Source organism: Chrysemys picta, chromosome 3 (assembly GCF_011386835.1).
Source record: "Chrysemys picta bellii isolate R12L10 chromosome 3, ASM1138683v2, whole genome shotgun sequence".
Classification (NCBI taxonomy): Eukaryota; Metazoa; Chordata; order Testudines; family Emydidae; genus Chrysemys; species Chrysemys picta.
Genome location: NC_088793.1, coordinates 141487416 through 141514183, shown reverse-complemented (window position 1 = coordinate 141514183; position 26768 = coordinate 141487416). Strand labels below are relative to the sequence as shown.

Genomic DNA, 26768 nt, shown 5'->3' with positions numbered 1-26768 from the left:
GCTAAATCCTTAGCGGAGCCAGGCACTGAGAAAGCTGATATACTGTACCATCTGGGTTAGATTAGGAAGAAAGTAGGAGTTGAATGTCTTTGGCAAATTGCTGGTACCATGGTCCAAAATGTCTCACTATCCCTGCCACCAATATCAAATATACGATGAAAGTTGGAATCTTTCAAAAGAGACCTCGAAGGGAAGACGAGAAGTTACGCAGAAACACCTGTCTGAAATAAGAACAGAACCTTTCAAGACTATTCCCATACACTTATGCCTGGTTTCATAGTTAAGGAAACAAAACCTCATGATCAACGGTATTAAATGCTTCTGACTAATCCAAACAATCAGCATGGACGACACAACTTCTACAGTCTCTATACCATATCAAGGGCTGCAAACATAATGACAGGGACAGAGGAAATCTGAATGTAACGCCTTATGAAACAGTTATGATCTGCAGGCATTATCTACAGAGTTTACCAGGGCCACAGGTACAGTCTCTCTCTTACTAAATCTGCAGGCCCAACGGGAGGAATTTTCAAAATGACTACTTACTGTTATGGAGCATCACTAACTGACTTCAATGGGAGTTGTGGATATTCAACATCTCTGAAAAATTGTCATTTATTTTATTTAGAGAGGAAGGATAGTCCAGTGATTAGAGCACTAGTCTAGGACTAGGGAGTGCTGTTCTAATGCAAACTTCTTGTGTGACCTTGAGCAAATCACTTAGCCTCTCTATGCCTCAGTCCCCCACCTGTAAAATGGGGATAATAGTACTGCCCTACCCCACAGGAGTGTTGTAAGGATAAATACATTAAAGTTTCTGAGGCATTCAGATACTATGGTAAGGAAGTCCTGGTAAGTATGATAGACAGATATGGATTTAGTTGCCATTGTTTTAGGTACCAGAGTTTGAAAAATCTGACTGTACCACATGCACACTGAGCACACTCAGAAAGGACTTCTCAATCATGTTTAACCTGAGAGAAACAAGCACGTGATCCAACTACATATTAAAAACCAATCAAATTCCATTATTGGCATAAAAGGTTGACATTAATAGAGTTGTGGCCACTTATGGCAGTGATGAATTTGGCCCTAATTGATTGATGTCTAGATTCTCTCTCTTCCTATGAGAAGTTACTAAACCATATGATTTTCGTTCTAATTGTCTAAGTTGTTGCTGGCTACATACACTCTTTCTAATAATTTTGGCAAGGAGTTTTTGGAAAGGTTTCAAAGATCTTCCATACAAAGATCTCAAAGCACTTCACAAACATTAATAAAAAGTTTCACAACATCACTGCAAGGGAGGTATGACAAGAATCACTTCCATTTTACAGATGGAAAATATGAAGCACGGTGAGATTAGGTGACAATGACACAGCAGCAGAGCTAGGATAAAATTACACACCACTGGATTCCCAGTCCCATGATGCTCTAACCCCTAGACAATGCTGCCTCTAGGAACCAAAGTAAGAGATTTTAATATTGTCCCATGGAAAGATATTAAATTAGATGATAAAGTAAGGAGCCTCTAAAGAAATTAGGGTAAATGTGTTTAATTAGTCAAGGATCTAAAATGTTCCTATGGCCAAATGTGAAAACTCAATGCTGTGAACGTCAAATACCTCTGCAAGGGCACAAGGACATGTATAACAGAAGTTGCCACTGTATTACTGAATAATTTACAAGCCTTCTTCTCTATAGCTTTCTAGACAGAGGCTATCCAGTTTATGGGTTGATCACAATATGCAAATGTAATGCAACAGCTACAGAACAGATTGCTAAATGCATGGAACAAGAGCGCTATGAGAGACTGGTCTAAAGCAGCGGTTCTCAAACTGTGAGTCGGGACCCCAAAGTAGGTCACAACCCCATTTTAATGGGGTTGCCAGAGCTGGCTTAGACTTGCTAGGCCCCAGGGCTGAAGCCAAAGCCCGAGGTCTTCAGCCCTGGGCAGCAGGGCTCAGGTTACAGGCCCCCTACCTGGGGCTGAAGTCCTGCCCGGGGTGTTGGAGCTCAGGCTTTGCCCCCGCACCTAGGACAGCAGGGCTTGGGCTGGCTCAGGTTTCGGTCCCCGCCTCCTGGGATTGTGTAATAATTTTTATCAGAAGGGGGTTGCAGTGAAATGAAGTTTGAGAACCCCTGGTCTAAAGCATCAGAACACTGCTTTCTAATTGCAAGGCAAAAGGTACACTCAATTCAAAGATTTAACCATTAGGAAAGAATTATTTAAGATGTATACTCCAAGTTGCAAAACATTAACTAACAAAATTCAGTGACAGTGATGTTCCAGGTTCTACAATGAAATCAACTGGCTGCCCATTTTATCAAGAGGCGGCAAATATTCTGGTTGGTGGGGTTTACAGAAGTACAAGATGATTAGAAGTGAAAAACTAGAGAATTACTTTATAAAAAGTGCATATAAAAGGGATTTTCTAATAAAATGTATTCTGTTTATGTCTTCTATGAAAGCTGAGTAGATTTTCAATTGAGTTCATCATGAAATTACAGTAAAAAAGGACACCTTGCCAAAGAAAGTAAAACAAGAAAATTCTATCAAATAGGATGACAAAGGCAGATCTAGTGCACACATGGTCAGGTGAGATTTTAGGGATTTAGCTTGAAGATAAAATAGAGCACAGCATCAGAGCAAAGACTAAATGTGGGATGAGCACAGAAGTGACTGCAAAGAATTAAGCTACCAAGATGGTTTGCAAACAATTTTTGCTGTCTTGTAACTCTTCAAAACTATTTTGTCTACAGAAACATTACAACAGTAGCATCTTTTTCCATTCTATTCCCCCCGCCCTTTTTTTTTTTAAAGAGAAATTTGTTTTCAAAGACCTTACAACAATATACAGGTAGATAAATAATATGCCTACTTCACAAGTCTTCTCTCAGTTATTATAGGTAAACAAAAAAACATTGTCCATAGCAAATTCATATATTTATCATAACACACATTCTTAAGCAGTACATGGGTTAAAATACAGACTATTGAAGGTAAGAAGTGAGTAAAACAGAGACAAGTGGGTTGAACAGTTTTTGGAGATGACCAGGGTGAGTTGAAGCATCTCAGTAGTAATTCTAAACAGAGGAATTCTGAGACACAATGGGGTGGAATGGAAAGTGCACTCATTTGCATGCCCATATTCAGAATGCTTCTAACCTGCAGCAAGTCAAAAGGAGCATGTTACAAAAATATGCTTTCTTCACCCTCCTCCCGCCAAAAAAATATTTACTGTTAATTTAGTGCTGGTGAAAGATACCAGACTGATAGCTGTAATAGCTCTGATGAATGAAGTCCCCTCTATTCACAGAACAGATACAACACATGGAATAGAAAAGGTTGCTCCACTGCCAAAGTGCCTCAACCCATAACTGCAGTGACAACCTCCATGCCAACACAATTCTTGGCCTCTCTAATAATATGTCAAAAAGAGTGCCATTTAGTGCCAACGGTATGGTGATATGGACACTACCATTAGCATCACTGGACATAGATCTGTTCATTAGGGACTGAACAGAGACCACCAGTTTATTTTATTTATTTATTTATTTGTTTTTTGGCTAGCTAATTCCTTTATTGTCAAGTTGTCAACTCCAATGCAGGGTTTGTAAAGCCAGAATATCAAACTGTATAGTGTGTAAAACAAAATATATTATAGGTGGAGTAGTCCTGATATTACTTTACTTAACGTCAGCTTGCATTAATGAGATACATTCAGCATGAATCTAGTGCTCAGAAAAGGCCTCAAAATGCAACTAACTTGGCATTTCTAGCCACAGTCTGCACAGAAGTGCTCCCCACTAATATGCAAGATTGACTCAACCTATTTAAAGGGGAAAAGCCTGATAAAGAAGGGGTTAAGATGCTAGCCTAGAAGCTTTTTACATTGTCATATGGCACAGACAGGTTTCCAAGCAGGGGCGGACTCTTGCTTCCCCAGTCACTGGAGTTTGGCCATGATGTAAACAAAAGGCCTGATCCTAAGCTTCAAGTCACCTCCGTTTGTTATTTTGTACATAGAAGAGACAATAATTTAAGGATTATAGACTACATAAGTGTAGAAGTTTGGATTACAATAAAAGCTGACCTCATTACGGTCTTTCATGTTGCAGACAGATATCTTATACAAACAATAGGTTGCACACCTATTTGTGGGTCCCAAATTATGTGTAGGAGGAGACGACTGAACGTTATAATTGTTAAAGATGAATTAATTTCAGTTTGAAGTGTATGTGATGGTGGTAGCAGGGGAACTGGTGTCTGATCACTTGTTTTTGCATGAACAACTCTTTCTGGTGACTCCTCCCATTTTTGTTCAAATGTTCCCAGATCTGAGGCCACACACGTAACACAGGCAAAAATCTGTTGAGCAACAGATTTTTCATTTCTTTATGGGACACGTACCAACTATTATGACAACACCTGCAAATGACATTCTACTTCTTTACCGACAATGACCTGAGAAAATATTGACCAGATTCTAATCTATGTTTGAAGCAAGAAAAATAAATCAAATAGTTAATTTGTCCAGCCAAGTTTTTATAATCCTCAGTTATGAAAGGAAACGAAGAATTTCAGAGTGGCTAACGAGAAACACCCCTGCTGAGTACATTAGGCTGCTGAGTTTGTTGAAACAATAATCTGGCTACCACGGTACACAGATAGTGTATTTGAATATTTTTACCTGGTGGAGGTGTAAGTCTTCACAAATTAGAAAGTGTATATCATACAGTCATGTTAATTTTCTATTTTTGAGTCATTTTCTAGATCAGAAAATTACAGCACTTACCATTTTCCTAAAACTTCAATAGATTCTCAAAGGTATTGTAAGGACAGCAAGATTTCTTTAGCCCTGAAAGATTTAATATGCAGTTATCTGGTATCTCATTCTGCAATAAAATTCAGTAAAAATAAAGCATTTAAAACAAGATACATGTACTTAATGACAGTAAGTTCTAACCATAAACAAATACTGTTTATTCTATTTCATGCACAAATGCATATGTTCCCAATAATGACATGGGTTAATAGAGGAAAAATCTCTTTGACCTCTAGCTGTGGTATACAGGAGACCATTCCCAGTTCCCAAAATACACAGAAGAACGGAAAGATGAGAAGTATGAGAAATCTTATCATAAAAAAAAATGTTATTATATCGTAATGTCAGAACAAAGAAGTCTATAAAATTATTGCTGTAAAAGATTTTTTATTTCTACACCATAAAAATAGAACAGAATAATAATAGAATTCCTCGGTTAAAAGAAAGCACAATTTACCTTAAAGTCAACCACAATCCTTAGTGAAGGAAAGGCCTGTACTCAAATAAATCCTGATGTGAAGGAAACTGTACTGTCTTCTTTATGAAGGACAGCAGAATAAACTTGGGGCTTGATCATACAAATAGTCCCTGGAATAAATCCCAACTACTCTGAGTAACCCCACTGACATCTATTCGACTACTATTTCTGTATTAAGCACTACATTTGGCAAGAAGTGTTTTCAGAACACCTCAGTATCATTTAAAAACAAAGGATACAAAATCGCACAGTAAAACTATATTTGCGGACAGCAGTGAACACTTTCTCTAAGAAAACAGAACTCTTTATGATCAGTAAGACCAAAGACAGGGTAGGCCCACTGCTTAGTGAAGAGGGAGAAACAGTAACAGGAAACTTGGAAATGGCAGAGATGCTTAATGACTTCTTTGTTTCGGTCTTCACCGAGAAGTCTGAAGCAATGCCTAACATAGTGAATGCTAATGGGAAGGGGGTAGGTTTAGCGGATAAAATAAAAAAAGAACAAGTTAAAAATCACTTAGAAAAGTTAGATGCCTGCAAGTCACCCGGGCCTGATGAAATGCATCCTAGAATACTCAAGGAGCTAATAGAGGAGGTATCTGAGCCTCTAGCTATTATCTTTGGAAAGTCATGGGAGACGGGAGAGATTCCAGAAGACTGGAAAAGGGCAAATATAGTGCCCATCTATAAAAAGGGAAATAAAAACAACCCAGGTAACTACAGACCAGTTAGTTTAACTTCTGTGCCAGGGAAGATAATGGAGCAAGTAATTAAGGAAATCATCTGCAAACACTTGGAAGGTGGTAAGGTGATAGGGAACAGCCAGCATGGATTTGTGAAGAACAAATCATGTCAAACCAATCTGATAGCTTTCTTTGATAGAATAACGAGCCTTGTGGATAAGGGTGAAGCGGTGGATGTGGTATACCTAGACTTTAGTAAGGCATTTGATACGGTCTCGCATGATATTCTTATCGATAAACTAGGCAAATACAAATTAGATGGGGCTACTATAAGGTGGGTGCATAACTGGCTGGATAACCGTACTCAGAGAGTTGTTGTTAATGGTTCCCAATCCTGCTGGAAAGGCGTAACGAGTGGGGTTCCGCAGGGGTCTGTTTTGGGACCGGCTCTGTTCAATATCTTCATCAACGACTTAGATATTGGCATAGAAAGTACGCTTATTAAGTTTGCGGATGATACCAAACTGGGAGGGATTGCAACTACTTTGGAGGACAGGGTCATAATTCAAAATGATCTGGACAAATTGGAGAAATGGTCTGAGTTAAACAGGATGAAGTTTAACAAAGACAAATGCAAAGTGCTCCACTTAGGAAGGAAAAATAAATTTCACACATACAGAATGGGAAAAGACTGTCTAGGAAGGAGTACGGCAGAAAGGGATCTAGGGGTTATAGTGGACCACAAGCTAAATATGAGTCAACAGTGTGATGCTGTTGCAAAAAAAGCAAACATGATTCTGGGATGCATTAACAGGTGTGTTGTGAGCAAGACACGAGAAGTCATTCTTCCGCTCTACTCTGCTCTGGTTAGGCCTCAGCTGGAGTATTGTGTCCAGTTCTGGGCGCCGCATTTTTAAAAAGATGTGGAGAAATTGGAAAGGGTCCAAAGAAGAGCAACAAGAATGATTAAAGGTCTTGAGAACATGACCTATGAAGGAAGGCTGAAAGAACTGGGTTTGTTTAGTTTGGAGAAGAGAAGACTGAGAGGGGACATGATAGCAGTTTTCAGGTATCTAAAAGGGTGTCATGAGGAGGAGGGAGAGAACTTGTTCACCTTAGCCTCTAAGGATAGAACCAGAAACAATTGGTTTAAACTGCAGCAAGGGAGGTCTAGGTTGGACATTAGGAAAAAGTTCCTAACTGTCAGGGTGGTTAAACACTGGAACAAATTGCCTAGGGAGGTTGTGGAATCTCCGTCTCTGGAGATATTTAAGAGTAGGTTAGATAAATGTCTATCAGGGATGGTCTAGACAGTATTTGGTCCTGCCATGCGGGCAGGGGACTGGACTCGATGACCTCTCGAGGTCGCTTCCAGTCCTATAATCTATGATATGATTCAGTAAATCTCTTACTAATCACTCAATTAAAAATATAAAAGCCTCATTCAAAAATGGATTGAGAACTTACACATCGCTCAGCTGAACAGATTTTTTTCTCCTAAGAGTCAGTGAAGATTAACATGGTACTCAATTGCAGTTGCAGAATCAGGGCCTAAATCAACTATTTGGTTGGAGATGTCAAAGGGTCAAGAATTCCAAATGTCAAAAGCACTGGTGCAAAACCCAAAATGTAGTATTTTGTTTCTGGGGTTTGAAAAATTTACCCACCAGTGACCAATAAGATACTTTCCCTGGCAAGGGGTTGGTGGGGAAAAGTTTACGCCATCAGTTTCTCCACAATGTAAGCTCATTTAAAAAAATAGTTGCTAGACCTTATAGTTGTGAAGATACCTTTCAATCGTGAATGACATGTAAACCAATTCAATCCTGAGTATGCAGATAGCTATCTCCATTGTCAATGCTGCTGCTTAGAGCTTTTTCACAGCAATAGCCCAGTGAAAATGACCATTATGTGAAGTTTCACAGTTGCTAGTCAAAACCTGGTGGACAGGGCAGTAGTGTAAGTGACAAGTATCATGTCAAGTTCATTCTGTTAGGCACAGAAGCAGAGGCACGCACTGGACCTATCAGGGCCGCCCGGGGGGGGGGGGGGGGCAGGGGGTCAAGTGGGGCAATTTGCCCCAGCCCCCGGACCCCGCAGGGGCCCCGCGAGCCCTGGCCCGGCGGCGGTCCGGGTCTTCGGCATCGGGTCCTTCAGTGCTGCCAAAGACGCAGAACGACTGAAGGGCCCTCGGCCGCCGAAAACCCGGACGGCCGTGGGGTGAGTACAAATGCCGCAGCTCCCCCACTTTGCCCCAGGCCCCCTGAATCCTCTGGAGGGCCCTGGGACCTATTCACAAGTACCAGAAGCCCATTCACCTATGACTCCGGAGACTTGGAGGTAGAGCACATCACTTCAAATTAATCAAATACCTGCTAAAATAAGCCTTCCTATTTAATCTTCAGCTTCATCCGCTGACCTCCAGCAGAACTCCTAAATTATAAGGGAAGCAATATATAATTAATATCTTGGTTTAGGAGGTTGAGCAACCATTGGTATTGTTTTCATTACTCACATTGTGCTGCAGTAAGATCACATTAACACGTATGACCGTCTCTCCCATTGCTCTATAAGTTACATGGCTTCATACCCATTCAAACACCAATAAATAAGTACATGAAAATCAGACATCAGGTGAATTTGAAGCATCGACTGTTAACCAGCCTATGGACTCCCGCGTGCGCCGGGCACCACTGCCCAGAGCAGCGCAGCTACCCCGCTCGCTCCCATCCAAACAGCCACCCGCCGGGGTCCTCACTCAGAGCAAGACGCAGCCCCCGGCACGGCGCGGCGGGGCGTTCACACCCTCCCCAGAGGGCGGCACTGGCAGCAGGGTGCGCGCCAGGAGAGGCGGCATCTCAGGGCCACCCCCGCCGCGCCGCCCCCAGGCTCCTCGCCGTCCCGCGGGCTGGTGCGAGAGCCTCCGCCCCGCTCCACGTCGCCTCCGCATCGACCCTCCTCCCCCGGTCCGCCCCATGACCCGGCCCCGCATCTCCCCGCCGCAGAGCCGCGGCCACCCGGGCCCCGCAGCCGCACCCCACTTCCTTCGCCTCTGCTCGTTCCCGGGTCACCCCCCGCCGGGGTCCCGCAGCGACGGACCCGGCTCCGCGCGGGCAGGGGGAGGGGTGGCAGGCAGAGGAGCCTCCATCTCCTACCTAGGTGCCCGGCTGCCCCCGCAGGGCTCCGGGCGGGCATGGCCGGCGCTGGGCGAGGGGTCCCTGGCGGGCACGACCTGACCTCCGTAGGCTCTGCTGCAGACTCCCGGCGACGCAGGGCTGGCACCATAGAGAGGAGGAGACTTGACGGCCCAAAATCATAGAGCGGGGTAGCTAGAGAGACTGGGACCGTGCACCGCCTCCTGCTGGCGGAAGCGGAAGTGACGTGCCCCTGGCGCTTGCGTCCTGCCCTGTGTTTACTGGCCGGGAAGGTCACCCACGTGGGGTTGCGGCTCAACTCGGTGTGCGGAGATGCTGGGCGCGTTGCCGTCTCCGGGGCTCACCGGGCGGCGCTCGGTGCTGGCGGCTCTGGGGGTCGCGGCCGCCGCGCTTAGGCCCTTGCTGTGTGGCCTCCCCGGCTGCCGAGCTCCCCGGCGCGGCCTGGGCCAGGAGCCGCGGCAGCACCCGGACTCCCGGCTCCAGCTGCGGCTCCCGGAGGCGGCCGAGGCGGCGCGGCTGGTCCTGGAGAGGGCCCGGTCCTCCCCGCCGCTGCGCAGGTTCATCGCCTGCCCCGACCTGGCCCGCGCCGTGCACGCGAGCCTGGAGTGTGGCCCGGCCCGTGGCCCCGAGCCCGTCGTCCTGGAGTGCGAGCCGGGTAAGCGCCCGGCCCTGCAGCGCCGGACACGGACCCGCTGCGCCGGGGCAGACCTCGCCCTCTTGCGCCGCGGCTGGTGCCGATGGGACCCTACTTTCCCAGCGGGAGGGGCGGCTGGGGTCGCTGAGAAACTCAGCTTGTCTAAGTGCTGCTTAAAAACCTGTCAGTGTCTGCGGCAGGCAGGCTGGGTCTGAACCTTTAAAACGTGTCGGCTGGGCCTCGTCAGCTCTGGAGGAGCCACCTCGAGACATGGCCCCAGCCTGGCAGGGAAAGCCAAGGGGTTAGTCTGGGAACGGGGCAACTGCGCTCCAGCTCTTTTATTGTTAGGGCCCTGACCGCATCTGATGCTGGGTAGGAGCCGCTGTGTTAAGGGGATAGTTGGACTTGGTGGCTCATGGTCATGGGGGATTAGATGAAGGGAAACCTTGTAAATGTTCACATGTAAATATGAACTTAATATTTTTGGAAGGACCTAATCAAAACGACATAAAACATAATGCTGGGAATAAAGAGTGAAGTGGTGGGTCTTGTCCAGTGTCTTCAGAATTGGTCTAATATTCTGGGGCTAGGTTGGCAGTCTGCACAGCCTGAAAAGTCAGTGCATAGAATTTAAATCTTACTGCAAGTCTCTGCAAAATTGGCTTTAAGCTCTGGTACTTGAAGAGGGATAGTGAGTATAAAGAAATTATCAGACTTCATTAATAGTAGCTTTAATGCTAGAAAGCTCCGTTTCAGTAATGCGACAATATCTTGCATCGTTGCTGGAAGGTTATGACTCACAGCTTCAAGCTCTACACCATGATATGGGCTCATATTAAGTGCTAACACTGCAGTGCAATAGTGGGGTGCTGTGTCCTAATGGTTGTTCTTTGCATGTGATGTTAAAATCAGGTCCTGCCTGCTCTGTCCATCTGGAGCCCTTATGGAAATAAGTTAGTGCCTGATGCTGCCCCACTGATGTGAAAGGGAGCTTTACCATTGGCTTTGCTGGCATTACCTTTCCCTGTTCTGCACATTTTCTAAATATTTCAAACCAAACTCAGAACAGAGTATCTAAAGTGTAGGGCTGATGGCATTACCACATGGGGGAAAACGTTGAAAGGTTAGGGATTGCTGTTGCCTCATTAGTTATTTTTCCTCACCAGTCCATTTAATAAAAGAAAAAGTAATTTTGAATATGCATAAACAGTTAAATGGAATTAATTTTGATTCAGTTATTATTTTGGTATTGTATATTATGTTGCCTATAAGCCAGGGATCGGCAACCTTTGGCACGCGGCTCGCCAGGGTAAACCCCCTGGTGGGCCGGACCGGTTTGCTTACCTGCCGCGTCCGCAGGTTTGGCCAATTGCGGCTCCCACTGGCTGCAGTTCGCTGCTCCAGGCCGATGCTACATTTCATCATAGAAACGTTTTTGACTGAACTACATACACACCTTTTATTTCAAAAACTTTGTCTTATCACAAGTCCAGCAAATATGGTCTTAGTGTATCCACACTACCTTTTTCTTCACATTACAACCACACAGTTCTCAGTTGCTGCTCAGCTGCTAAACAGTAGTAATGCAGATCATGACTGAAGGTCCATTTAGACTGTCAGAGCTTAAAGAAAAAATTGTAGAACAACTGTAGAGATCTCGAGAAATGTGGGAGATCGTGTCTGACTACTGTCTAAAGGTCTTATGCTGCAAAAAATTTGCACACATGCTTAACTTTACTCACATGTTTCAGACATAGGGCATAATTCTTTACCTAATCTCTCCCAACCCCCTTCTCCCTCCCCCCTCCCCCCCAATATTTAGGTAAACTTATTTTTCTCCTTCTTGAAAGGCGTGTGTGTTAGTTATGTCCTTTGGGAGTCAATTTTAAATGATAGAGCTAAACAATGATGATTTTTCCAGGTCCTGGAGTCTTGACCCGGACACTACTCAATGCAGGTGCCCGAGTGGTAGCTCTGGAGAGTGACAGAGCTTTCCTTCCAGATTTACAGGTATGTTTTTTTGTAAGGGTATCCGAAATTTGCAATGAGATAGGAAAATGAGAAATTAAATTAAAATCACACATCTGTTTGAATTTTTTTACATGTTACAAGTAACACCTAAGATAGATATAAGTTAAAGATGGTAGGAAAACATATTTTTCTTTTTTTAATTTGTTTACTTTGCACATTTGACAGCACTTTGCCTTTCACTGTTTCTCGTATATAGCCAATCAGTTTCTCCTGTTTGTGCAGGATATCAAGTTGAGGTCTCTCTAAACAAGGACGTACATAGATTTGTGACTAATAATCACCTAAATGATCTTGACTGTGTTTTTAAGCAAGATGTTTTCATGTGGCCTTCAGAAGCTTCTACAAATATTCTTAGCTACTTTCAGTGATTATTTTACCTGATTAAACTTTTATCCTGCAGTTGACCCCAGGCTTGTAGATTCTTGGGCCCATGATTTTAGTGGAGCTTTGCATGGACCTGGAGGTCTACAGATTTGGAGCTTTTTTTGCTGTTTCGGAGAGACTGAGATTTGGGAGGCAAGATTCCTGCTTGTTTCCAGCTCAGCTATCGACTTGTCATGAGCAACTTACTCAGCTTCTTTGTGTATATTCATTTTTAGTTGTTGTTTTTCATCTAGGTGTTAAGAGACTTAATTTACAATTACAAATTGCTGTGGGCTCTTCAGATGAATATGGCTAATCAAACGTTTTTAAAAACTTACCAAAAGTTACACAAGTTTAATAATGCATTCTACAATTCCAGTTGAGCAAATGCTAAATATGTAAAAAATACATCTGCCTTGCATCATAAAAGTAGCTGGCCTATATGCAACATTTCAGTAGCTAGCTCTGTGAGCAATGTTTGTTATTTTTAACTAGTATTTACAGAATCTGTTTATTTTAAAGATAATTCATTGAGGTGTTTTGTTTTCGGATGGAAAAATACATAGGATGTGTCCAAATTATTGGTAGTGAAAACTTAAATTTTAACTTCACCATTGCTTTCAGTCTCTGGAGAACAGCCTACATGGACAATTAGAAGTTGTTTATTGTGACTTCTTCAGATTGGACCCTTTGGGCTGTGGATCTATGAAACCACCTGCTATGTACTCTGAGAAACTTTTTGAAAATTTGGGCATCTTGACAGTTCCTTGGACAGCAGGTAAATTGAAAATCAACCTAAAGTTGGGGGTACGTAATTGAGGCCTCAGAGGCAGTTTGGCAAATGCTTGCTTAATTTTGTATAAAGCGGATTGGAGTAATCTATCTTCTTTAATACAGATTATAGATCATAGATACTACATGCCCAGTAGGTAATCCTCAATTTTACTTAAGTAGTCTGGCATTTTAGTAAGAGGTAAAACTGTATATGGTGGGATATGTAGTTTCAATTGTTTGCACCTCTTTAATGAAGATTCAGACAGACACAAACTGCATTCAGTGGTGGGCCATACTGTAAGCCATACCTGAGCAACAACAAAATTTGTAAATACATTCAGGTTAAAATAATGCTTGCTCTCGTGTTTGTAACTTACACTTTAGTTTTGTTGAGGTTGTGCAGTACATATTTGAAAATTCAAAAATACCTTTGCTCATTTTCAAAACAGATGTTCCTGTAAAAATTATTGGATTCCTTCCCCAAAAAAAGGAAAGAAACACTCTTTGGAAGCTTATCTTTGTCATGTATGAACGCAGTTCCATATACAGATATGGAAGAATAGAACTGAACATGTTTGTTAGTGAAAAAGAGTACAAGGTATGTTTAAGTACAAGAGATTTCACTGATTAATAAAGAGAAGCTGATGCTTCATTGAAAACTTTAGAACATTCTGTTTAGAGGCATTTTGTCCATGTGTTGCTTTAAAAATGTTCTTCCTTTTATTTACTTAAGGATATTTTCTAACAAAATGGAGAGAGGCTGTCTCTCTGCTGCTTGCTCCTCCTGAAGGAAAGTTTGTCTGTAATAACACAGTTTGTTTTAAAGGAAATGAGTGTCACAAATTAGAGTGCTCTTTATGTGAGGGACAGTCAGTAGAAGTAGATATATTGAAGACATGCTAGTGCCTGATGGAAAACCAACACTTCTGTTGTATATTTTTTAATGCGATAACAGTAGTTCCCAGATGTTTTCATGCTGTGACTCCCTTTAGGATCACCTCTGTTGATGCAGCCCCCTCCCCTGGTGCTTAGTATTTAGATTGGCTTTGGACAAATGAACACTCTATCTTAACAGTCTACTTTGAAAACTATTGGGGAGTGGGGTTGACTACCAGAACAAAAGAAAGGGATGGGCAACTGGTGGCCTGCGGCCACATCCAGCCTGGCATCATTTTATTTGGCCTGCCACCCTGCGTGCTGGAAGAGAGGGATCTAGTGAAGCCCCCTCTCGCCAAAGTCTTAGCAATTGCCCAAAGTTCTATAAGTCACAGGGCGAGAACTGGGGAGCGTGGCCCAACGCCTTTTAAGCCAGTGGTTCTCAAACTTTTGTACCGGTGACCCCTTTCACATAGCAAGCCTCTGTGTGCAAACCCCCTTTTAAATTAAAAACACTTCTTTACATATTTAACACCGTTATAAATGCTGGAGGAAAAGTGGGGTTTGGGGTGGAGGCTGACAGCTCACGACCCCCCCATGTAATAACCTCGTGACCTCCTGAGGAGTCCCGACCCCCAGTTTGAGAACCTCTATTTTAAGCAGTGGTCCTGTACTAAATCAGTATGGCTGCTGCCAGAGTGGCCTGGAGCATTGCTCTGGCTGCATGGTCGCATTGCCGCAGAAATTTGACTGGCTGCCCCTCTGTACAAACAGAGGTGCGGCTCAGCAATATGGTGTTGCAGCCCCTGGCACACAGGGAGTCTGTTCCTGTACGGCAGCGTGCAGAGGAGTCCACCAAAAATTCAACTACTGGTGGCACCAGCTCATGCGCTTTGGGGTACGAGAGAAGAGTCCCTGTTTGAGGGAGACTCGGTATCCTTGAAAGGGGGGGGTGACACAAGCATGGGGGAACACCAGAATTTGCCTTCCCTCCAAGAAATATCTGAATTGGCGCCACTGCTCATGCTCTTCCAGGGAGCATCTAAGCAAAAGTAATATATATTCTTTCAGTGGGGACCATGTTCCACTGGGAGACCTGCATCTGTGATTTTCATCTTTTTACAAACAAAACCCACTAAATCTTGATATTTATATCAGGTATTTCTGTAAATATTAGGATTTCTAGGTGTACCTGTGTTTATCCCGTATGTTTCTAAATACTTAATTTGTATTCACTTGTACAATAAGAGGTTCAAATACCACTAAATTTGCAGTTCAGCAGTGATTTTTCTTTAATGATAAAATAATTGGCAAAAAGGGCAGCACATTTCTTTTAGTGTCACCACTATGGTGTTACTTCCTTACACTAATTTTACCACTCTCTTTGTGCAATTTCTGTAACCTCCTCCCCCCAAAATGCCCCCCTCACCCTGATATGAGCTGAATGCCAGTCTTGGATAAATACTGTTGGAATCTACTTCCCTAGGTAGGGGCACATCTAGCTCCATTTTTTTTCAATTGATCATTGCGTCAAATCATTTTATATCTATACTTAAAAATGAAATCACTCCATAATAGATGCATGCACGTCTGTCTTTGCTCAGTTCAGGAATAACTGAAATGTTGGGGTTTTTTTTTCCTTTCTGGAAGTTGTTTGACATGTAGTATTGAATTGAATTGCCAGGTTTCTTATGAAGGTGCCTTAGAAAACCTTTTTGGCATTTATACAATCCACCATCTGGAGCTGTTTTAACAGATTGGCTGCGTGATCCTCTTTCTTGGGCATGGTACTAGCTTTAATGTAAAAATGAAATCTATGCAATAACAGTAACATATCCCAAATTTGTGTAATCCTTTGGTTCTTGTAGAGGTAGAGTGAATGAGTGAGTATTTTCTTGTTCTTTCATAAGACTTTTTTGCTCTCTTAGTAAAGAGGTTAATATAGACATTCTTACGCAGTTTAAGTAGGTAATTTTAAATATTAAAATATTGTACAAAATAAAGTGGTTTTATGGTGGAATCTGTGTTTCTAATGTGTTCATCTGGCAGGGAGGCCTAAAATAATGTGTGGTGCATATTGTGTGAGGTCTAAGCTTGAGCTTGGAGTGGAGTTTAAGTGAGTGGGGCTTGAAATTTTAGTCTTAACTTTGAATTTGCTGGCTCTTGAGAACTTAAATCTAATCTTTCCAGTCACATTTATGAGGATTTTGGAGTGAATGGATACAGAAATAATCTAATTTTTCAACTTTGTTTTTCTGCCAGGTATTGACTGCAAAACCAGGTGAACTAAGGAGTTATCAAGCATTAAGTGTGCTATGGCAAACTGCCTGTGAAATTCAGCTTCTCCACATGGTGAGTATTTTGTACTGTCTATGATCATTACTGAGCTAAATGCTTTTTATATTAAACAATGAAATTTTCTAAAACACTACATATTTTTGGTTTTCGGTGTTGAAAATGCTTTTATAAGGGTATCGTTATAGTTTATGATCTGTCAACATTTTCTTTAGAACTTTCTGTCTTCAGAATTTGTGACATAAAATGTACTTGTTCACTCTTACCTCAGAATATTTTTTTTTTTTTTTACTGAAAAATGTTAACAATTATTTTTAGTTTAGGTCTAAAACTAGGGTTTTTAAATTTAGAACATCTCTTTTCTAAATTAGAAACAAGAAACTCAGCAGTGTTAAACTATGGACAGGTTGCTTTAAAAAAAAACAACCCAACAAATGCAGCTTTAAAATGGGTTCTTCTATTTAAAAAGTTCTACTAGGCTTATTTATTTAAAGTCCCTGGGACACTTTGAATTTCTTGACAGAAGCAATTTTGTGTTTCAGGCTTTTAGAGATTGGCTGAATGCTTTTTTCAGTATTTATTGAAAGGTTTAGGTTGGCATCAAGTGAATAGAAATAACGCTCCTACTTTGTGGGCTGATTGAAGTGTGTTCCAACTCCTGCTGACTCAACCCCCTAACCAACACTGATTCTTCCTGTTCTGTTCCACTCTCCTCACCCCTAAAAGACTGGCACCGGCTAACCCATTTGCCTTTTATAGCAGCAAGTCTGTTTCCCACTTGTAGCCAAGGCATGGTACCGTAATTCATTTGACTCTGGCTTGTGCTTTGACTGAAGGACGGAGGGGTAGGAAAGGGGATTCAGGCACCAGGGAAGAGGGATGATCTTGTGGTTGGAGCTTTGCATTGGGACCTAGAAGATCTGGGTTCAGTTCCTGCCTCTGCTACAGATTGTGAACTTGTTCAAGGTCATTCAAATCTTTGTGCTTCACTTCCCATCTGTAAAATGGAAATATTTCTGACCTACATCACAGGGGCTGTGACCATACAGTAATAAATGTTTGGGAGATGCTCAGATACAATAGTGATAGGGGCCAGATAAGTACTTAGACAGAACCCATTGGCAGAGAGGTGCATCCAGGCACTGTGCACAAGAGAGTGTAAGATGGATGGACATGAAGGACCCAATCCAGGATGAACAAGCAGTAGGCAGCTGTAGACAGAACTATAGCATATATGAATTGGCAGTTGCTTGACATACAAGGGATTCATGCTGAAATTAAGCCAATACAAACGTTCATGTATAATTTTGGCTGTAAAAGACCATATTTCAAAAGGTGGGAAGAACTTGGAAATCTGGAGCTATTTTCTGGAGAAATAATTCTTTTGTCCACAGTTTTGCAGCTTAAGGCCCAATTCAGGAAGGTTACTTAAATAGGTGCCTAACTTTAAGCACTCAAGTAGTTCCACTGAAGTAAATAGGGCTACTCACATCCTTAAGGTTAGGTACATGCTTAAGTAACTTCCTGAATCTGGGCCATTGTACTCTTTTAAAATACTTTAATTCATGTTTTTATTTTCAATATATTCAGCCCATTTTAGATCAAGTTTTAGAAACAAGTACGTTTTTGTGTAATAATTGGAAAAAGACTTAAAGTTTAAAATATTTTGTCATGGCTTCATAATTTTTTTTTAACTTTTTTTTTTTCCCTCCCAGGAACCTTGGTCTTCATTTTTGACTAATTCAAAAACCAGGGGACTTGCAATACCGAAGAGCACGGTAAGATCAACACTTATGGTCTGTTTCGTTAGAGATGCTGTCAAACAATTTAGGCTCAAATTTTAGATTTTGGAGGTTTTAATTGCATTACAAATTTTGATAAGAAAATTCATAAATTCCCTTTATTTAATTGAAATGGGTTTTTTTTTATTTAAATGCTCCCTTTCATTATAGGAATGGATTTGTGATTTATAAACAAAAGTCAAACTGAACCCAACTAGTATCTTTTTATTAACCAAGGTGACAGAAATGCAGAAGACAGAATAAATGGGAAAAGAAGAAAATGAGACTTTTTGAAGGGACAATTGGGTTAAGGATCATCTCTTTTAAAAATATATTTTGTTACCTGCTAGTAATAACGCTTTAGATTAGTAAAACAGAATTGGAAAAAAAAATCAAAATCCACTTTTGCTTCTAATGTTTTGTGTAATATTTGTACTTCACGCAGGTTGGATGATGAAAATAGACTATTTAGTTGCAAATTCATGTTCTCATGCTAGCACAATGATGCAAAATTTGGGCTATAGATATAATAGTTTAAATTGCCAGGGACAATGTTTAAATTGAAACAAAATCCTGAAGTTTATAAAAAAGAAGGCATTTCTATCAATTTTTATAGAACTTTGGTATTAAAACTCAGCAGTATATTACATTACCCAATGATGTCTCTCTTTAATCTAAGATTTTAGCAATAAAACCCATAAAGGTCTCGGGTTTTGGTAATACTGAATGTTACTTTGAATTTTTTGATTATATCATATTTGACAGCTTTATAGACTCATCAAATGTCTCCATAATTATAGTATAGGTCATATGAGGTGACACTTTAAGTGATGGCTGCACACCAAATGGATTGCATAAGATACGTTAAGACCACTTCATAGAGTCAGGGGAATTAGAGATGGAAAAGATCTATTGGGTCATATATCTGTTTCTGCCAGTACAAAACTATCTTTATCTTTTAAGGATAAAAAGAAGTTCTTCATACACCTCTCAGATCGGAGGACAGTCTTAACAAATGTTACACCACAGTATTCCATATTTGTCCAAAAGACAGATAATTAATATGAGTTAGATTCAGATTTTTCAAAGCCAGAAAGGACCATTATGATTATTTAATGTAACATCCTGCATAACACAGGCCAAAATAACCTCATCTGAAAATTTCTTCATCAAACCTACAACTTATGTTTGAGCTTTAGCATATCTTTTAGAAAAATAGCCAGTCTTGATTTAGAAACTCAAAGTGATGTAAAATCCACCATCAGTGGTTAATTACCTTCACGGTTTAAAAAAAGAATTGCACATTATTTTTAGTCTGTATTTATCTAGCTTCAGCTGCCAACCCGTTGGATCTCATTATGCCTTTTTCTGCTAACTAAAAGAGTGGTTTACTTTAAGAAGTCTTTCCCTGTGATTTAAAGAAATACAATCTTAATTATGACCTTTTTTCATTAACTTTTTGTTGTTGTTGCAGCTGCTGCCAAACGACCACTTATGTTTAGTACGAATGACCCCACAGAGGAATTTATTTACAGGTGGCATGACAACCACAAATTCATCTACCTTTATTCTTATGGTAAAACAGTGTCTTGCTAAACGCAAGTCTAAACTAATTGATAGACTTAAGTAAGTATATGGAAAAGTTATATTACAATTTTTCACCAGACAAATGACTGAAGGTTCCGGACAATTTAGTAGTGTCTGGTTCTTGAAGGATTATTCTTTACAGTCCAGATACAGTTTACTAGTCCTTTAATTCCATACAAATACATATAGAATAAGTTTACAGTTGCTCAAAATACTATGTGATTGGAAATGAAGATTTTGGCAACAAATTAAAAATTACTCTGCCATTTGTGGGGCTGAGTAATGGCATACTGTAAATATTTATTTTTTAAATGCAGACATACTTGCCAGTATTTTTTTCTTACATAAATGTATTCTCAAATGCATTTTGCAAACATGCATAAGAATATTAAGTTGCATGTCAAAATCAGCATTGCCAACCCACAGCTCTGTAGCTGGATATTTTTTAACACATGAAACTATATAATGGAACTAGTTTAGAAGAGAGGTAGCCGTGTTAGTCTGGATCTGTAAAAAGCAACAGAGAGTCCTGTGGCACCTTTAAGACTAACAGATGTATTGGAGCATAAGCTTTCGTGGGTGAATGCCCACTTCGTCGGACGAAAAGGGACCCTGGTGGCTCTGGTCAGCACTGCTGATCCGACGAAGTGGGCATTCACCTACGAAAGCTTATGCTCCAATACATCTGTTAGTCTTAAAGGTGCCACAGGACACTCTGTTGCTAGTTTAGAAGAGAGGTTTGTGTGTTCATTCTAAAAGAGATCAGGAGATAATGTAGTCTGGAAATTATTAAATTTTATAAATTGTGCTAGCTTCTTGCATGTTAAAATTTTCTTCTCTGTCAATTTATTAACAAGTTTCTTTACCTAGCTTTGTTTCTGTAAATGCTCTTTAAAATATTCGGGTTTCCCATTATATTTTTGGGTTTGTATATAAATCTGAATTTCAACAAGACATTCTACATAATGCTGCATTAAAATACTTTAGAAAAGTAATTAGCTAAAAATATTGTACTGTGGTGTGCAGGCATGCACTAGTCCCTGAACCACAGGCTGGAGCCAACAGCTGGGGTAAAATTGAGGAGGTCCTGCCCTGCCCTAGGGCTGGGCTATATAAACAGGAAGAGGGAGCTCAGAGAGAGGGAAGTGGAAGCCATGCAGGCTGTGGTGGGTTCTTTACTCTCAGGTTCTAGGAGACTAGTCCAATTAGTGTGTGGGAACAGAAGCAGGATTCAGAAGTGAGGGCCTTATGAACTGTTTGTTTGAATTGCTCCTGTCCTGAGCCTTATTAAAAGAGGATATGCTCTTCTGTTAATTTGTGATGGCGACTCTGTGCCCCTGGCTTTTAAAAAGAATCTGCTGCTGTTAAGCAGGCGAATGAAGGTGGGCACTCCCACAGTGCAACACTGGGCTGCAACGGGGCAGACAGGGACTGTCCCACCTTTACATATGGATTAAAAACTGTATCCCTGATAATGATTAAAAAGAATCATCATTAGGGCTGTCAATTAATCACACTGTTAAACAATAATAGAATACCATTTATTTAAATATTTTGGAATGTTTTCTGCATTTTCAAATATATTGATTTCAATTACAATACAAAGTGTACAGTGCTCACTTTCTATTCATTTTTATTACAAATATTTGCACTGTAAAAAAACAAAAGAAATAGTATTTTTCAATTCACCTAATACAAGTACTGTAGTGAAATCTCTTTATCATGAAAGTTGAACTTACAAATGTAGAATTATGTACAAAAAAACTGCATTCAAAAACAAAACAATGTAAAATTTTAGAGCCTGCAAGTCCACTCAGTCCTATTTCTTGTTCAGCCAATTGCTCAGACAACAAGTTTGTTTACATTTGCAGGAGATAATGCTGCCCGCTTCTTATTTACAATATCACCTGAAAGTGAGAACAGGCATTTGCATGGCACTGTTGTAGCCAGCATTGCAAGATATTTACATGCCAGATGCGCTAAAGCTGGGGTTCTCAGACCTTTGTACTGGTAACCCCTTTCACACAGCAAGCCTCTGAGTATGACCCCCTCTTATACATTGAAAACACTTTTTAATATATTTAATACCATTATAAATGCTGGAGGCAAAGCGGGGTTTGTGGTGGAGGGTGACAGCTCGCAACCCCCTATGTAATAACCTTGCGACCCCCTGAGGGGTCCCAACCCCCAGTTTGAGAACCCCTGCGCTAAAGATTCATATGTCCCTTCTTACTTCAACCACCATTCCAGGGGACATGCGTCTAGGCTCATGACGGGTTCTGCTCAATAACAATCCAAAGCACTGCGGACCGACGCATGTTCTTTTTCATTATCTGAGTCAGATGCCACCAGCAAGAGGTTGATTTTCTTTTTTGGTGGTTTGGGTTCTGTAGTTTCTGCATTGGAGTGCTGCTCTTTTAAGACTTCTGAAAGCATGCTCCACACCTCGTCCCTCTCCGATTTTGGAAGGGACTTCAGATTCTTAACCTTAGGTCGAGTGCTGTAGCTATGTTTAGAAATCTCACTTTGGTACCTTCTTTACGTTTTGTCAAATCTGCAGCGAAAGTGTTCTTAAAATGAACAACGTGCTGAGTCATCATCTGAGACTACTATAACATGAAATATATGGCAGATTGCGGGTAAAACACCGAGCAGGAGACATACAATTCTCCCCCAAGAAGTTCAGTCACACATTATTTTTTTTAATTAGCGTCATCAACATGGAAGTGTGTCCTCTGGAATGGTGGCCGAAGCTAAAAGGGGCATACGAATGTTTAGCATATCTGGCACGTAAATACCTCGCAATGCCATGAAAATGCCCATTCTCACTTTCTGGTGATGCTATAAACAAGAAGAGGGCAGCGTTATCTACTGTAAATGTAATCAAACTTGTTTGTCTTAGCGATTGGCTGAACAAGAAGTAGGACTGAGTGGACTTGTAGGCTCTGAAGTTTTACGTCGTTTTGTTTTTGAGTGCAGTTATGTAACAAAAATCTACATTTTTAAGTTGCACTTTCACAACAAAGATTGTTCTACAGTACTTGAATGACGTGAATTGAAAAATACTATTTCATTTATCATTTTTACAGTGCAAATATTTGATAAATAATATACACTTTGATTTCAATTACAGCACAGAATACAATATATATGAAAATGTAGAAAAACATTCAAAATATTTAATAAATTTTAATTGGTATTCTATTGTTTAACACTGCGATTAAACTGTGATTAATTTTTTAAATCATGATTAGTTTTTTTGAATTAATCGCGTGAGTTAACTGCGATTAATCGACAGCCCTAGTCATCATTAATGGTATAGTGTCCTAATGGGAAAATGTGTCAAGTTACATTATGCAGAGTGCAGGAGGGATGCCAATTCTAATAGCGTTTCTGTTAGTTAGAGGGAACCTAGCATAAACTGAATCACAAAAGGCTAGTAAACCCAGAACAATCAAACTCACAGTGCAACGTAGAGAAGTTGGACTGTTGAGCTGCAACAAGCAAAATAACCACCAATTTTAGGCTGATCATACAGCAACAACTCTATTAGTGTTGCTCAACCTTATAACTCCTTTTTCAGGTGAAATTTGGTTCGTATGTTCTCGCTCAGGAAATAAATAAAAATGGCTGTTTTTAAGCACAGGCAGACTAGGATAAGATGTTTCTCTAAACAAAATTTGGTAGTTTTTTGTTGTTGTAACAGCTCTAAGCCCTCAGTAGGAGGTGATGGAAACTTGAAGTTTGGTAGGGACATAGTCCCTAGGTCATAGATATGCCTTTCAGTGCTTAGGTGAAAATTGGTTTTGATCTGAATAAGTTATGGCTTTTAAAAAGTAATTCACATGTGTACACTGTTTTTAAAAGAAATCTGCCAGCATTACATTCGCACGTCACAAGCATGTGTGGTTTAGCTGAGAGGAAACTTCCTTTGAATAGCTGCTCTCGCTATTCCATTTGATTTATGTATACATGCAGCATAAAGCTGAGTAGAAATTGAGTTTAATATGTACAAAATACCAAAATCAAAAGTAGACTAAACAAAACACTGTTGAAAATAGATTGCACAGTGCAGTGGGTCAGACTGGATGCCCTAAAGTGGTTTTCTACTATCTAATTTATAAATTAAGCTTTTAAATTATTTGTCAGTTTTGACTACCAATATTTTTTTAGCCCCTCACTGTAAGACATTCAGGCTTTCTTATCCACTGTTACTCCATTTACTCCCTGTGGTGTGGTTATTAGTGTTCTCTTTCCATTCATGGGAAATGAATGCTCCCTCAGAAGAACCAGCCTCTGGCTAACTATTCCAATAAATAAACTGTTTTTTCTTTCATTTGTTGCCAGTGGTTTGTAGTCAATCTGCCGGTGGGTGGATAATCCCCCCGGCAATATGCTAATGAAGTTCTATAACTCATTCAGCAAGACTGGTATAAAAGAGTATCATAGATTCCTTTCTTGTCGATTGTCAAATTGACAGTGTGCTTACTTTCCACTAGTTGCTTATGCCAGAATCTGTAGCTGGCCTTGTGTTTCTTAATTTGCAGCTACTGTGAATTAATAAACGTACTTTTTCCTTGCCTTGAAAATAAATGCAGTCAAGATATCTGTAGCAACTGTTCAAGGCCTAAATTTGATAGCAGTGACATAATATGAGTGGGAGAGATAGTGGGTACAGTAAAACAGATCACCTCATGTAGTGGGGAAAAGGGAGGTGTAATTAAACCCTTCAGACTCTCACCCTCATAACAAACATGCCTTTCATTGTCCCCAGACATTGGAATCTAAACCCATTCATGCCCTAGGTTCTGTATTATTTCAGTTGTACAATGAATGGAGGGAAAAATTCACCATCTGAAAAGTTTGTGATTAAACTCATGAATTTAATGGACAGAGGCCCCTATCGTCAGCATTCACAGAAAACAATTGGTATCACAGGAGGGAATTCTTGACAGCCTGAAATTGAGTAAGAATTAATAGTGCCCAGTGTTGCATCTTACTGTTGTTTTCTTTTTAACTGAAAGAAATGCTAAAACATGACTTTTTTTTGTAATGTCTTGTGTTTCAGCTCATGGAGTCCAGGCAGTGGGAGTAAACTGTTAAGAGAGCTAGAAATACCGGAAAACATTATAACAGGCAATTTGTACCCAGAAGAATACAGACGCCTTTTTGAAGCTATGGAACACTCTAAAGAATTTAGTCAAAGCTGGCTGTATGATGAAGTCTTGGAAAATAACAGGAACATAAATTTCTAAATCAAAACCTGCTGGTTTTGAAACAAATTATTTGTTTCAGTGACTATATTGCGATGCAAATAATAAGAAATGGGCTCAAAATCTTAGAAGTCCATCAGTAAAGATTATGTTGTCCCCTGCACAAATCAGAAGATAAAAGTCGCATGAGATGCAACAGCCTGTCTACACAGGGAAAAAAACTGTTTAAACCATGTGTAGGCATGGCAGTTAACAGGTTGTTCTGTGTGCATGGGATTGAAGTCAAACGTTGCATCTTCTCCAGCAGCATAATGGCAACTGTTGTTGCTCTTGGAAATATGGCATAAAATGTACTGCGTTTTTTGCTACTCTACTGTATATTTGTTATATTTTAAATAGTATGAGACCAAATACTTGTGCATTTTGGATTTGGGTGTCAGAATATTTAATTATTACGATTAACTCTTTCACAGTGCCCCAAAATGTTTATATCCTTTACAAATATAAGACCTATTTTCCTTCTCCGTGGCCTAAGGAATATAGTCTAAAATTGACATGATACAATAATAGTTACGAACAAAGGGGTGAGGAAAAATGGGAGAGTGGAAAACAACAGTAGAATAATATGGGTACTCAGGTTAGTTATATGTATTTCTTGTTTTAATGTATGCTCTGCATTATATGTCTACTAGAGCTGGTGTGGTGGGGAGAGAGGAATATTCATAGTAATTTTTAAAAATTGAAATTTCAAAATTCAGAAAACATTGATCACTCTTCTACATACCCTGCCATCCATTCACATGCATATAGTCTTTGCTATCTTATTTGCATCTAAAATTTTTCCACCAGACCTTTGAACATTGCATAAACTATGAAAATTGTCTCTTCCCCACAACCTATGCCCTTTATATAATATGTAAAATGTGTGTATATTATATGTATATAAGCACAACCCACTAAAATTTTATTCCTAGCCAGAGTACTTGTTTACACTCTCCTCAGCCACTATTCTCCCTCATTAACTAACTCTTTCCTATTTCCCCTGTACATTTGATAGTGGGGCTGGTGGGGGGTGGGAGGTGTCAAGGAGTGTTCCTCTAAGTGTCCAGGTACAAGACAACAGCCTATCTGTTAAGTATAGGCTTGGGTAGCTCAGATACTGGGAAGTTGTGCTGCTTCAGTCTCTGCTAATGGAGAAGTGTGTCTTCATTCTCCAGGAGGGATGGTAGGAAGCACTGGCTGGGCCATTATCCCTGCCCTACTACTGCTGTCCCTGCTACTGGAGATAATCTGCGGATAATCTTTTGCAATACAAGACAGAAGGACTGTTTCATGTAATCTCCGTTCCCTCCTACAACATTAGCTATGTCCTGGAGTAATTCTTGCATATTGGGATTATCTTCCCATTCACCTTTCCTGACTCTTAGATATTATAAGAATTTGTATTTACAAGATGATCACCATTGCTGAGTTAGCATATAACAGGAGCAATTTAATTTCTACTGTAGCAGTAATAGGTGATAACTGAATGTTCTTGCTGATACAGCCAGCCAGCAAAAGATAATATCGTAGCTCCTTCTGTGCATTTTTTCTCGGGCATCAAATGCCTGGTTCTTATTGCAGCAAGATATCTGCACTAAATCAAGATGCTAAAGAATAAAGGGGAGACTGTCATTATAAAGTGACTGATTCACCTGTGTTACTGACAACACTAAAATATGTGAGCAGTGAATTGGAAAAAAAATAATTTACTGTCACTCTTAATGCTATTTATTTACAAAACAATAAGGCAGTGCACACACTCCAGGAGTCAGTACATGGTATAGTGGTTGGAGCAGGGGATTGGAAATTAGGAGATTTGAGTTCTGGTTCTGCTATTAACTCTGACCTTGGGCACGTCTTATGTAAAATGGGGAGAATGATGCCTGCCTTTGTAAAGTGAGATCCCAAAAGGTGCAATAAGTGTAAAATATTGGCTTTATAGCAGTCAACTTGGACTTAAAACTAAAATGTCTATAGCTTCACTTCTTTAATCTCATGTACTAGCCCATTGTTGCAATGATCTG

At 40.4% G+C, this 26768-nt stretch overlaps 2 protein-coding genes across 5 annotated transcripts in view; one reads left to right on the top strand and one right to left on the bottom strand.

Moving 5' to 3' along the window:
* Window positions 1-9357, bottom strand: part of CNST (consortin, connexin sorting protein) — a 100678-nt gene extending 91321 nt beyond the window's left edge. Inside the window, exons 1-3 of one of the 4 annotated variants that reach the window (XM_005311502.4) lie at window positions 9149-9357; window positions 8366-8426; window positions 4803-4865 (exon numbers count right to left, since the gene is read on the bottom strand). The gene's annotated coding sequence lies outside the window, so the exon portion shown is untranslated. Of the gene's footprint in view, window positions 1-4802; window positions 4866-8365; window positions 8427-8508; window positions 8578-9148 lie in introns of those variants that run through there. The other 3 variants (XM_065589178.1, XM_042845839.2, XM_065589177.1) reach the window with 3 other exon arrangements.
* Window positions 9358-9360: 3 nt separating this feature from the next.
* Window positions 9361-25675, top strand: TFB2M (transcription factor B2, mitochondrial). Its single transcript, XM_005311501.5, has 8 exons — window positions 9361-9803; window positions 11704-11792; window positions 12801-12954; window positions 13400-13548; window positions 16089-16178; window positions 17837-17899; window positions 19377-19528; window positions 24558-25675. Exons 1-8 carry the CDS (start codon window positions 9461-9463, stop codon window positions 24742-24744), a joined length of 1227 nt encoding a protein of 408 aa, XP_005311558.1. The 5' UTR covers window positions 9361-9460; the 3' UTR covers window positions 24745-25675.
* The last annotated feature ends 1093 nt before the right edge of the window (window positions 25676-26768 follow it).